Source organism: Excalfactoria chinensis, chromosome 1 (assembly GCF_039878825.1).
Source record: "Excalfactoria chinensis isolate bCotChi1 chromosome 1, bCotChi1.hap2, whole genome shotgun sequence".
NCBI lineage: Eukaryota > Metazoa > Chordata > Aves > Galliformes > Phasianidae > Excalfactoria > Excalfactoria chinensis.
This window is the reverse complement of record NC_092825.1, coordinates 168,628,568-168,641,869: the sequence shown is the minus strand read 5'-3', so window position 1 is coordinate 168,641,869 and position 13,302 is coordinate 168,628,568. Positions and strand designations below refer to the sequence as shown.

Genomic DNA, 13,302 nt, shown 5'->3' with positions numbered 1-13,302 from the left:
GAAAGTGACAGAAGAAGATGACTAAGTGGTTTTTAATTTAGTTTGATATAGAAGATGTCTTTATGTTCTTCTTTCTGATTTGACAATTTTTGTTAGAAATAGCATCTTTGTGATGCCCTCTTCTTGCTTACCTGAAGTAGGAGGGCTGGAGTAGGGAGTATCAGCAGCAGTCAATTAAATCACATTATTTGCATGTTGATTTACGAGTGAGAAACTTTTCCTACTAAACCGCAGTCTCTAAGCTTAGGATAACTGCATGTGATTTGACTTCTTAACATCTTTCTTGGCTGCAGAAGGGCAGGAGAATTTCTTGGCTACTGTGTTGGATAGTTTTTATCAGAGGGTCCTAATGATGCAGCACTTTGTAATGACTTGGGGAAAGAAAGAATCACAGAATCACAGAATGACCCGGGTTGGAAGGGACCTCAAGGATCATGTAGTTCCAACCCCCCTGCCTAGCAGGGCAACCAAACATACGCCTTTACTAGATCAGGTTGCCCAGAGCTCTGTCCAACCTGGTCTTGAACACCTCCAAGGACGGGGCATCCACAACCTCCCTGGGCAGCCTGTTCCAGGACCTAACCACTCTCCTAGTAAAGAACTTCCCCCAACATCCAACCTAAATCTTCCCTCAGATTCCCTCAGACAGAATGAAAACACCTTGTGTCTTGATTTGGCATTGGAACTAACAGTAGTATGAATAATTATTGTACACCTCTTGCTTATTATCAGCCTGAGATAGTCTTTACATTATTAGCCGTTGGAATATCTTAGCACCTTTCTTTCAGGTTTATATTTCTACCAACTGTATGTGTTAATTTTATATGTGTTTTATACAGTATGTGCTCATGTGTTTGATCTTGAGCTGCAGGCTTTTGAAATACATTGTTCATTTGGTCAGGAATTCTGGAATTCTCAGTTATTAGCTTTCTCTTTTTCTTTTTTCTTTTCTTTTTCTCAGCAGCTCTTTGATTCAGTGCATTATAACCTCAGCAAGTTTGCTGATGACACGAAGCTGGGAGGACTGGCTGACACACCTGTAGGCTGTGCGGCCATTCAGAGAGACCTGGACAGGCTGGAGAGCTGGGCAGTAAGAAACCGGATGAGGTTTAACAAAAGCAAGTGTAGAGTCTTGCATCTAGGTAGAAATAATTGCATACACCAGTACAGGTTGGGGGAAGACCTGCTGGAGAGGAGCTCTGCTGAGAGGGACCTGGGCGTCCTGGTGGATGACAGGTTGGCCATGAGCCAGCAGTGTGCCCTTGTAGCCAAAAAGGCCAATGGCATTCTGGGGTGCATTAAAAAGAGCGTAGCCAGCAGGTCGAGGGAGGTGATCCTCCCCCTCTACTCTGCCCTGGTGAGGCCTCGTCTGGAATACTGTGTCCAGTTCTGGGCTCCCCAGTACAAAAAAGACAGGAATCTCTTGGAAAGAGTCCAGCAGAGGGCCACAAAGATGGTGAAGGGCCTGGAGCATCTCCCCTATGAGGAGAGACTTAGGGAACTGGGCCTGTTTAGCCTTGAGAAAAGAAGGCTGAGAGGGGACTTGATCCAGGTTTATAAATACCTGAAGTGTGGGAGCCATAGTGGCGAGGCTGGTCTCTTTTCAGTGGTGCGTGGGGACAGGACGAGGGGAAATGGGCTGAAACTTCAGCATAGGAAGTTCCACATGAATGTGCGCAAGAACTTCTTTACAGTGAGGGTGACGGAGCACTGGAACAGGCTGCCCAGGGGGGTGGTGGAGTCTCCTTCTCTGGAGATATTCAAGACCCGCCTGGACGCCTACCTGTGCGACGTGGTGTAGGGAGCCTGCTTTTGCAGGGGGGTTGGACTCGATGATCTCTAGAGGTCCCTTCCAACCCCTACAATTCTGTGATTCTGTGATTAAATAAAGAGATCTTTCAGTGTTTAATTATTACAACTTAAGAAATATCTTAGTGATTTTATCCATATTAACTCTTGTAATCACAAACTTGGTACTTTCATTTTTGCCTCATTTTGTGTATAAAATGGTAAGATGTTGTAAATTGAAGTGTGGAGGCCTTGCAGATCCGTGTCAAAAAGTGTAGGCTTATAACTAGACTTATCTGCACAATTACATAATCCATAGTAATTAAATCAAAGGAGTCTCCTGAGAAATGAGAGCTGTATTGAACTTTTATTAAAACTCCCAATCTGAAGTTTTGACATCAATTGCTGAAATAAATGGATGCACACCACGTGGAACATGCATTCATCCATATAGAAAGCTGAAGATTTCTGCAGAAAACAGTCTTAAATTTCGAGTGTTATAAAAGTAGCCTGCAGAAATACTCCTTGTACTGTCAGTTGGTAAGAAAAATAAGATTTATCATTGAAGAACTTTTCAGTAGACCTTCCTATTACACTTGGTTTGAATCTGTGGTTAGGGAGAAGCACTGAGAAGTACACCCATGTATTGGTTCTTTCTCCTTTCCTCTGTTATTGTCCATATTGTCTACATACAAGTTATATCATAAATGCTTTTCTTTTTTTTTTTCCCTTTGAAATACACAGAATAGTAAGTATCTGTCTAAACATAAAAGCCAAGCTCACCATGTGTATGTATTGCAGCAAATTGCAGTTCTAACAAGTTGGAAAGTCTTTTGTCCCTTTCTTTTACATTCAGTGTGTTAGACACCGAGATTTTAATCTGAGTTTAGATCTGCAACTTCCATGGTGCAATGTAACTTGTTTTATTGGAAATAACAGTATGTTTATTAAAATGTCTAACCTAAGCCTTCAACTGAATTGCATACAAACTAATGAAAGTTGGATTCAGATACAATCTTTTGTCTTATGGGTAGTAGCCTGGCTACTGCTGTGCTCAGTACTGGGGCTGGATGCAGTGCAAGCTTGTTTGTACATTCTTGCTTCCTGCTTTGTTGATTAAAACCAGCTCCTTTTCCTGGGGCAACTGGATGGGCATGCCCTGGAAGCGAGGGGCAGTTTGCAGGAAGCCATTTCCCGGTGGCACCGGCCTGTTTGGGCAACTGAGGCTGTGCAGGGTAGGCCTTCAGCTCACCAGCTCTCAGCATGGAGCGTGGAGGGCTGGAATAGCTGTCATTGTGGAGAAATGAGCCTCCAACTGCAGCAATGACTCCTGCTGCATAGTGAGGGAAAGCAGCGTCCATTCCTTCCCTTGTAGTCAGGCTGATCCTCAGCGCCCAATGAGAAGATGGATGGCTGGTTGGGTCGAATTGTATTTTTAAGTGGAAACTTTAAAAAAGATCTTCAGACAATGTGGACTGGCCTTCAAAGTCTGGTTATTTTGGTTCTCTTGATATTGTTCTGCTGCTATTATTGGCTGTGTGTAGAAGGATGAAGTTTGCATCAGGATGCTGCTTTGGTGGTTCGAAATCTGTCAGTAGGAGTGAGGCTGTGCCTCTCCTCCAACATTATCACCATTGTAGGAAATCAGAATCTCACAGTTCTGAGTTCAGTAAGTTTATGGAGAGGTAATGATGTTGGCTGGGCAATACTGAATCATCTGAAAGTCCGTAATACCCCGCAGGTGAAAGCACTGGATGTGTGCTGTCCACCTTGCAGAAATAAATACAGCTGTTTTCTTTGTCTGAGCCTTAGTAACTTTAATTTGTCAGGACTGTGTCTTATTCCATGAAGAATGCCTTTGGAGTCTGAACTGTGCAGCCGGACAGGGGGATTGAAGTGCTCTGCAATAGTACAGATATGATAATCCTTGCTCCTATTCTGAGCAATTTCATGAAGAAATACAAAAGCAGTGTGTGAAATGCAGTACCAAATCGATTTGTGTGTCTCAGGGACTGTTGTTGAATTCTGGGTAAAAGTAATGCAATGATGTTGGGGGAGACTTATCAAATATCCAGGTACACAACTTTTCTTCCTAGTGATTTCATGTTATAAGCGTGTGTGTGTTTGGGGGAGGGGGAGCCCACAAAAGAAAACCAGGAAAGCGGTCATGCTTTTTATATCTGACCTAACTGAAGAACTGATTATTTTCTGCTGCTGTTTTACCCTTCCACAGTAACATAGTCCTATCTTAGCCAGCCTCTGCAGCAAATACACTGTTCTTGTTTTCACTGCCTGAACGAGTTGAAATTAAGTAGAAAAAATGAAGATAGAAATAAAATGTTACACTTGATGATTTATAACACCCTAAGCCCAAAGGCTGAGGCAAGTTTGTCTTAGTTACATTAAGAGAATGGAAGTGCTTTCACCCTGAGTTATGGAGTATTGTATACTCCAAGTCTGAACTATGGACCTTATCAGTTGCATTAATAAGTAAAACCATTCCATGTTAGAATGGCAAAATTCACTGTCATTCCTGATTCTGGTGCACCAGCTTTTCAGCAAAAAGTTGTAATTGAAATATATATATATATAAATACTTGCATCTTGAACTTGTCAGTGTCTTCATTTAGAAAACATCTTTTCATAGAGATTCAGCTACGAATGGCAGATCCAGTAAACTAGAAGGAAAAAAAGTCTGATCCTGTTTATCTTTTATTTTTTTTCCCTTTGAATAATATACTTCAAAGAAGAGCTCGCTGCATATTAGTTGTACTGTTCCTGGTTATATATCAAAGTGTTTGAATTTTCTGTGCTTCTAAGAACTGGTGTTGTTCCCAATCATTATCTAATCCAGCAACCCATCTGTGCAAAAGGAAGGCAAAATTTAGGCTTTTGACTAAAAATAATAGAAACCCCCAAATGCTGCAGCTGAACATACGTTGTATGAGATCTTGGTAAACTCACATGACTGACTTCCAATGCTTCTTACGTAGTGTTTTACCTTGTTTTATCTGTTCAGTGGTGTTTTTATCATGTTTTTTTTTCCCCCTACATTTATGGAAGAAAACCTGAGCCTAGAGGGCCTTATCTGTGTTGATAGCAGGTGGTAGCTGTGTCTAATTGCAAAGGAAGCATATGCCGGCTGCTGTTTCAAATGGTTGCCAACTTGAGTCCAACTGCATCATTTGTTTATTATCTAACAGTAATGTAAACACCTATGCCCAGATCATGTACGCTCACTCTGTTTCCATTTGGCTTATCAGATGGTATAGTGCAGCTTCAGAAGTAGATTTACTGAGGCAGATACTAGCTGAGCAGGTTTTAATGCACAGTGCTTCAGAGTGAGCAGGTCAGTGTAGAGTCCTGCTCTGCACGTTCAGTTCAAAATGCTCGGCTGCAGTCTGTGCTCTGCTGTATGGAGCAAAGTCTAGATGTTAGCAGAATCCTTCTATGCACCCATGTTTGCTGGTGTGACAGTGCTTCTGCTGTCACTGCCTGTAACCTCAGCTTTCAGCTTTCTGTTTACTGAGCAGTTAGAGAGGAGTCATTGCCCCTGCCGAAACCACGTTCTCTGCAGCACTTGAGGTTAAACAGACAGAGGAGGTCTTTTGGCAGCCTCCAGCTGCTGACAAGGTGAACTCATTGTGAAGAAAACAGATGAAACGGTGGAGAATGAGGGTTAAATGTCAACTTGCTGCTTGTAAATTGTCAGGTACCTTCTAGTACAAAAGATGAAAATGGGAGCTGAACAAAGAGAATACTTTGGACAATACAGGAAACCAGCTGGCACTGAAAATTATGAAAATCGAAGGTCTGCCAGTTGCTTGCCTGCTTCTTACAGTGAATGAGTGAATCAGAACCCTTAGTAATGTGGAATGGATGCTTTTACATAGCTGTTCAAGTGTAGGGTCACAGCAGAGAACAGCACTGTTGGATTTTGGGTGAGAGGAGCATGTTGGGTATAGATGATAGGGCTGAGCTGGTCATGGGAGTGGGCAGAGGCCGTGAACTGAGGTGCTAGAAACAACCCCCTGTGTGTCAGAACTGCTGGCTGGAGAAACCACAACATCACAAACCATGACAAACCCCTGTCTCAAACACACTCAAGGTACAGTGGCAGCCACTGGCACAAGAGACATGAGGAGAGGGGAGGACTGGATGTTCTGAAAGATGATTCTGGGCATGCATGGAGGGAGGCCCTTAGGTTGCAGGGAGACTGACGGGCTGTAGGGACTGCAGAGCTGTGTGAGGGATGTCCCCAGGGGAGGGCTGAAGCAATGGTCAGAATACCTCGTGGTAGCTCCTTGGGGCCAATCTGCCCAGCTCTTCTGAACCATGTAGGAGATTCAGACTGTGGTGAGACAGGGAGGCTGTGGGAGCAACCACCGATCTAACCCACCAGGCCTCCATCTCAGGCTGTGACACTTCTGCTGAACAGCAAATCATGTCGTTCATAAAGTTTTCCCCAATTCTGTGATTAAATGCTTCGGTATCTGAGCCAACTGGATCTCTGCACTCTTATTTGGTGCTAAACTAAGGCTGTCAGGAGAAAGAGCACTAGGAGGCCTAAATACTGATCTATTTTGGAACGTGTTTAGTTTAGTAAACTGAAGAGTGTGTCCCAATTTAGAGTACAATCTAATTATCTGTAAGGTATGCAGTTTCTTTCTGATACTCTTTGCGTTTTTTAATCATAATCTCTTAATTTTCAGTCATACATCTGCCAGGTTGAGCCACCAATCTTATACTGTGCATTCTAAACACGTAGTTTGTGAATCTAATTTTCCATTTGTTTTCTTCTCCTCTCCTTCCTCCTCTTTGTTTGGAAATTTCGACCTGTCCCGTTTGTTTTTGTGCTACTTTGCAGCATCAAAATACTTCTCAGAATCAGACAAAGGTGGACAAGAGGTAGAGGTAATTGGAAATACTACCATAGTCTGCATGCTAAATAACAATATTTGTGCTCTTTAGCTAGAAAATCTTTCACTGACATATTGTGTTGGTACCAATAATACTAGCAATGCAGTAAGATTAAAAAAGAAAGGAAGGAAGGAAGGAAGGAAGGAAGGAAGGAAGGAAGGAAGGAAGGAAGGAAGGAAGGAAGGAAGGAAGGAAGGAAGGAAGAAAGGAAGGAAAGAAAGAAGGAAAGAAAGAAAGAAGGAAAGAAAGAAAGAAAGAAGGAAAGAAGGAAAGAAGGAAGGAAGGAAAGAAAGAAGGAAGGAAGGAAAGAAAGAAAGAAGGAAGGAAGGAAAGAAGGAAAGAAAGAAAGAAGGAAAGAAAGAAAGAAGGAAAGAAAGAAAGAAGGAAAGAAAGAAAGAAGGAAAGAAAGAAAGAAAGAAGGAAAGAAAGAAAGAAGGAAAGAAAGAAAGAAGGAAAGAAAGAAAGAAGGAAAGAAAGAAAGAAAGAAGGAAAGAAGGAAAGAAAGAAAGAAGGAAAGAAGGAAAGAAGGAAAGAAGGAAAGGAAGAAAGAAAGAAGGAAAGAAAGAAGGAAAGGAAGAAAGGAAGAAAGGAAGAAAGGAAGAAAGGAAGAAAGGAAGAAAGAAAGAAAGAAAGAAAGAAAGAAAGAAAGAAAGAAAGAGAAGCAAATGCAGCTGATGAAAGAAAATGTTTTGCTAGTAAGAAGTGTCATTGTACCAGCTATAAAGTAATCCTTCTTGAAGTTCTTGCCCTGGACAATTCCTGTTGTTTTACTAATGAGTTGTTGTGCAGAGATGAGGGTTTTATGCTTTTGTGGACTCTTAAATGCTTTGTGTTTATAGGATAAGCAACAGGGGTGAAGGAATAGTGTGGCTTTGTGAGCTGTTAAGGATATGTGTCACTCATTAGCAGCACCTGCACAGAGCAGCAAATGTCCTGTGAAATACTGAGGCTGCAGGTCTTGCTGTAAAGTTTTCTATAATAGATATGGTCATTACGTGATAGCATCACTCACTAGCTGTCACAAGCCATTTTTCTTGTTAAGAAGACTCTGATTTCTCTCTTCTGTAGTTCATACTTAAGTGTGTTAGTGGACTGACTGTAATGACCGTGACTTTGAGTTAGATTTTTTGCTTCCTTTTGGTCTAGAGTAGAAAACTGATTAAAATGAAAAAACAAAAAACAAAAAAACAACAACAAAAACCAACCAAAGGAGAGTTCAGGTCTTTTTGGTTGCTTTACCTGCTTGCTGTTTCTTATCAGAAATTTAGGCTGGTTTTCAGGAACTGGACATGAGCCAGCAGTGTGTGCTGGCAGCCCAGAAGGCCAACTGTGTTATGGGCTGCATTAAAAAAGGGGTGGTCAGCAGGGAGAGGGAGGTGATTGTGAGGCCCCATCTGCAGTACTGAGTCTAGACCTGAGGCCCCCAGTACAGGAAGGATGCGGAGCTCTTAGAGTGGGTCCAGAGGAGGGCCACTAAGATGATCAAAGGGCTGGAGCACCTCTCCTATGAGGAAAGGTTGAGGGAACTGGGCTCGTTCAGCTTGGAGAAGAGAAAGCTCCAGGGAGACCTCATTGTGTCCTTCAAGTACTTGAAGAGAGTGTATAAATAGGAGGGGGAACAGCCGTTTACAAGGGTGAATAGTGATAAGACAAGGGGGAATGGTTTTAAACTGAGACAAGGGAGATTTAGGTTAGATATTAGGAGGAAGTTTTAGACAGTGGTGACGCACTGGAACAGGTTGCCCACAGAGGCTGTGGATGCCCCATCCCTGGAGGCATTCAAGTCCAGGCTGGATGTGGCTCTGGGCAGCCTGGTCAGGTGGTTGGTGACCTTGCATATGGCAGGGGGGTTGAAACCAGATGATCATTGTGTTCCTTTTAAACCCAGGCCATTCTATGATTCTCTGAAGTCACTTTTTCTTGCATAGCAGAGCACTGCAGTCTTTGCAGAACAAAGATGGGTTGTGTGTCTTCCCCTAAGCGTTCTGCACATATTGCAGTGGAAATAAAAAATACTTGCTGCAGCAACAGCTATTGGTTCAAATGTCTGCTGTGTGTTGTATCCTTTTAGATGCTTGAATAGGTACAGCTTTTGTTCCTGAGACTTTTTGGCGAAAGAGTTGTAGGCCAGGAATGTTCTGCGTTCTTTGGCTCTGTGGTGTTTTGCTGTTACCAGCACAGGGATGGGTGATGGAAACTCTTATGAGCCATTTGGGGACTTGACGTTGCTTTTGTAAAATGCACTGAAAAATAAGTTAATTGAAATAGTTCTCCCACAGTTGCAAACTACTTTCAAAATCTCAACACTTTTATACTTTCCTATCCCACCTCAGTGCAGACCAGGATATACAAAATAGGAAGGTTCCTGCATGACCTCTTTTGCCTTTCATTGATACAGAAGTCACTTGCGTTGGTGTGTTACTTTGATCACTTGGTGACAGATGAGATAAAAGTGATCTGATCAGTTGTGACTAATGGCTTCAGTCAGTTATACAGCGTTTCTGGTGTGATGAGGCTTGCACGCTGACAGTATAAGCTGGGGAACTGCGTGTCATCATCCCAAAAAGGTTCATGAGATTTGGATGAGTCGAGTCCTGCTGTGAGTCAGATTTAAAACATGCTAAGTTTCTGACAGAATAAATGAGTACCTCTTGAAGCAACGTGTTCATGGAGAAACAGGATTCTGAGAAGGGCTCTTAGCTGCTGTTCACTAGGCATTATTCTTGTGTTCGTGCCTCTTAGCAATTACCTGTTAATATATCTAATTGCTTTTAAGAAAGTTCAAAGCGTATGTTTTGTGATAACCCTCCCACCCACTGAAAGAAAATCCCTAAGAAATTGTGTTTATTCTTTTCTACAGAATGCGTCAAACTCAAAGATGAAGAAAAAAACAACTAAAACCCAAGAAGCCAAAAAGATATTAAAGAAGAAATTTAAAGTGAACACAAGAATAGTCTTTACTGAAGATGGAGAGGTAAGATAATTCAGAATAATTCCATATGGGTGGGAACTGAATTTGTAGTTCCTGTAAAGACAGAAATGCTTATAGTCTATATATGTATGTATATTAAAAATTACTTCTCAGAAGTGTGTTGTTTTCATTATTTAGGTTTTGCATAACTGTTCAGCATCCATTTATATCCAGGTCCTCTGAGGAACAGAGAGGTTGTATTGTCAAGTAGTTTCACATTTGTATGTTAAGGTATTTGGAAAAGAACAGTTAGTACATGTAGCTGTCTGTGTTTTGTTTCTGCATATTATCTTCAAGGCTAGATGGAATACAGAACTGATTTTTTTCTTCTAGAAATGTAATGCTGTTTTCTTACAGGTAATTGCCAAAGCTACTCTAAATCTTAAGTTAATGTGCAAAACTTAGAAGTAGTCTGTAGTTTTCTTTCCAACATTCACTATTTCTAGATTGAAAATATTGTTCAAAAACCTATGGGAGTACCAAATTTCCACCTACTGGTGCTCATGTAAAATTGCATTGAAATTTGTCAGTGATATAGTTGGATATTTTCATAGCCCCTGGAAGTATATATTGATTTCATCCAGAAAGGAGTGACTGTGGATTGCTAGTCACTGTTGGGTTTTGTTGTGCTGATAACCTCGTGAGGAAGTCTCCATGCTGCATAAACTTTTCTAACATTTTATTTTACAGCTTCAAATATGTACATAAAAACAAATGTTTTTCCATTTCCAACGCTGAGAAAAACGTAGTGGTTGTTTTTTTAAATTATTTTAAACTGTAGATTAATTTCAAGTACCTCATTTGTTTTTCTGACCAAATAGAATATTTTTATAGCCCATATTAATGATGGCATTAGTCCCAACTTAAAAGGTTCCAGTATCTAGAAATCATACATTCCCATAAGCCTCTGCATCTGTCCTCCTTGCTTCCTTAAAAATATGGAGCTACAATCATGATTTTTGAATCACGTGATTCTGTGATGAAGTCTTTTCTCATTCTTCTCTTCATTAATATGTTGGAATATCATTTACTTGAAAATATACCGTTTAAATTGACGGCTGTTCTGTTCTGCTGCATGTATTTTGGAGAGTTGTTTTTTGAAAGCAAATATGATTTTTCTCCCAATAATGTGTGGCTTTTTTTCACTATGTTTTGAAAAACAGGAAAAAGTTCAAGTAAGTCTTTTAAACGGTAACACTGTAATGAGGATTGTTGTTTTCAAATGCTTATTTTTGACTGAATGTGATGTTGAATAAGGTATCTGAGTTTGTATTGTACAAAGTTTTGGAGTTTTTCTTTGCAAATGATTGGATTTCATGTTAGATATTAGGAACAATTTCTTCTCAGGAAGAGTGGTGAGGCAGTGGCAGAGGCTGCCCAGGGATGTGGGGGAGTCACCGTCCCTGGAAGTGTTCAAGGACTGCAGAGATGCAGCACTGATGGGATGTGATTCAGTGGGCAAAGTTGGTGGTGGATGGACAGTTGGGCTACATGATCTTAGCGATCTTTTCCAACCTTAATGATTCTACGATAATCTTTTTATTTAGTCCAGAAAAATAATATATTGGACTACCTAGGACGTAAGAACTTTACTGCTAAGAAACAGTCCTAATTATTGTTTGTCTTGTCGTCTGTAACACAGTTAGTGCAGCAATGGCCACCTGTGCAAAAATCCAGTTTGGTAAAAGCAGATGAAGAAGATGATGCTAGTGGTATCAACTTGGATAAAGTGAGAGAGATACTGCGGGAAGAAGACAAATTTGACAAAGAGGAATACAGGAAGAAAATTAAGGAAAAACACAGGGTAAGTAAATTTCTTCTTAATTTCTTTCTTACTGAAGTTCAGAAGTAGATAATACTTCGATACAGATTACTCACTGAGTATGCTTAAATATATTATGGAATACGTGCAGGAAAGGTTTATGTAGATGCATTGGTGTTTTCAGTGTTACATAGGACACAGGACTGTTCTGACATTGTGAATAGCTAATTAACTCAAAGCCTTATACAACAGTAGTTTGTAACAATGCATCTTTGATTACAGCTTTAAAATCTGATAAAAGTTTAGTGGGAGTGTTATTTTAAGGGCTTGTTTGGAGGGAACGAGGAGTTTGGTTGGTTTATTGCTCGTACAAGTGTACAGGAGGAAGGGGACTTGAAATAAACTCTGCAGTGTTTCAAGACCACCCTGAGCTCAACATTCAGTAATGCATTTCAGATAGGCGTAAGAGCTAACTTTTTGTGCATTGTTATTTAGACTGTTATTTGGTTGGTCTGGTTGTTTTGTTTGGTTTTTTTTTTTCATTATTATTTGAACAGTGTTGTGGAATTTTTGGCTTTCATGTGGGAACTTTAGTAAACTGCAGTAGTCAGGTATTTAGAACAACTCAGATGCTTAAAAAAACCTCAGGCATTGAAAAACCTTTAAGTTGCATGCCATATTTTTGCAAGCTGCTTCTGGATAATTTGTCATTGATCAGAGAGGAATTTTCTGACCTGGTCACGTAGTAGTTGAATGGAGGAAAACTGGATGTCTGTGGCGTTCAGTAATCATCCTGTTAGATACTGTGAGAAAGGTTTGCATTTCTCCTTATAATGGATAAATGTGAGATTGTGGGACTATATTTTATTATTGACTTATTTTATACTCAAAGCTTCTAATTTCCAAAGCATTGAAAGTTGATGTTTTACATCCCTGCCTTCCAAATGCAAATCCAGTTTGCCTTTATCCACTAATTGTTAGTGATTGATGCTGAATGTTCTGGCCTCAGTTAAGGCTTACATTTGAACAGAACAGTTTAGAGAGGATTAACAGAATCTTCAAGTTACATTTGGGCACTGAAGTATACCAGCTGAAGTTAAAGCAAACTTCATACATTTAACTTAAAAATCTGCCACTGTAGTCCCGTTGAATTCATGAGATTTATGTTTTTCATTAGTGCAGCTTTACATTTAAGAATAGCTGCAAAGAAGTAATCTATTGTCTACAATAGAGATAAAATTATAGTAAATTTTACAGGAAAACAATGGTACTAGATTCCAAAGATGCAGCTGGATAAGCAAGGAGAGACTGATATATGACTTCACCGTCAATCTGCCATTTACTGTCAAATTCATATACTTTGAGTGATGCTGTTTTATGTTTGGTGCTAGACTCTAATGATTAAATGCTTCATCAACTGGTCCGTTAGCGCGTCTTCGTCTTCATAGCGCCAAGGAGAACAAATAACATTGATCAGATATTCACTTGCATTTAGAAAAGCAATATTTCACCTGTGGAGATACGATGGAGAGAGAGAGAATGGCTCCTTTTGAAAGTCAGACAAATAAAATGAACAGAATATGTTGCACCATAAATGTAGAAGGCTGGGGGTTTTCTGTAATTATGGAAAGTGACAAGTTTCTCAAACCTGCCTTACTACATAAAAGTTTTTCACATTGTACGTAGGGGTTATTCTTTAGGAAAAGGAACAAAAAGGAAAAATGAAAAAAAAAAAAAAAAGGGAAGAAGGTGCTGTGACAGAAAGAAAAATGTTTTTTAAAGAGTTCTTCTGATTGAAGGATTGTGAAACGTGTCTTCAGTTTTAAGAGCTGCATTCAAGCATTGTTTGCTGTCATGGGTT

The 13,302-nt window shown here is 40.3% G+C and overlaps 1 protein-coding gene across 1 annotated transcript in view; it reads left to right on the top strand.

Annotated features, from left to right (window-relative positions):
- Positions 1 to 13,302, top strand: part of DDX10 (DEAD-box helicase 10) — a 152,904-nt gene that overhangs the window by 76,383 nt on the left and 63,219 nt on the right. The window contains exons 14-15 of the mRNA XM_072336499.1: positions 9,569 to 9,682; positions 11,322 to 11,483. Coding sequence (XP_072192600.1) covers positions 9,569 to 9,682; positions 11,322 to 11,483 — 276 coding nt within the window. The remainder of the gene's footprint in view (positions 1 to 9,568; positions 9,683 to 11,321; positions 11,484 to 13,302) is intronic.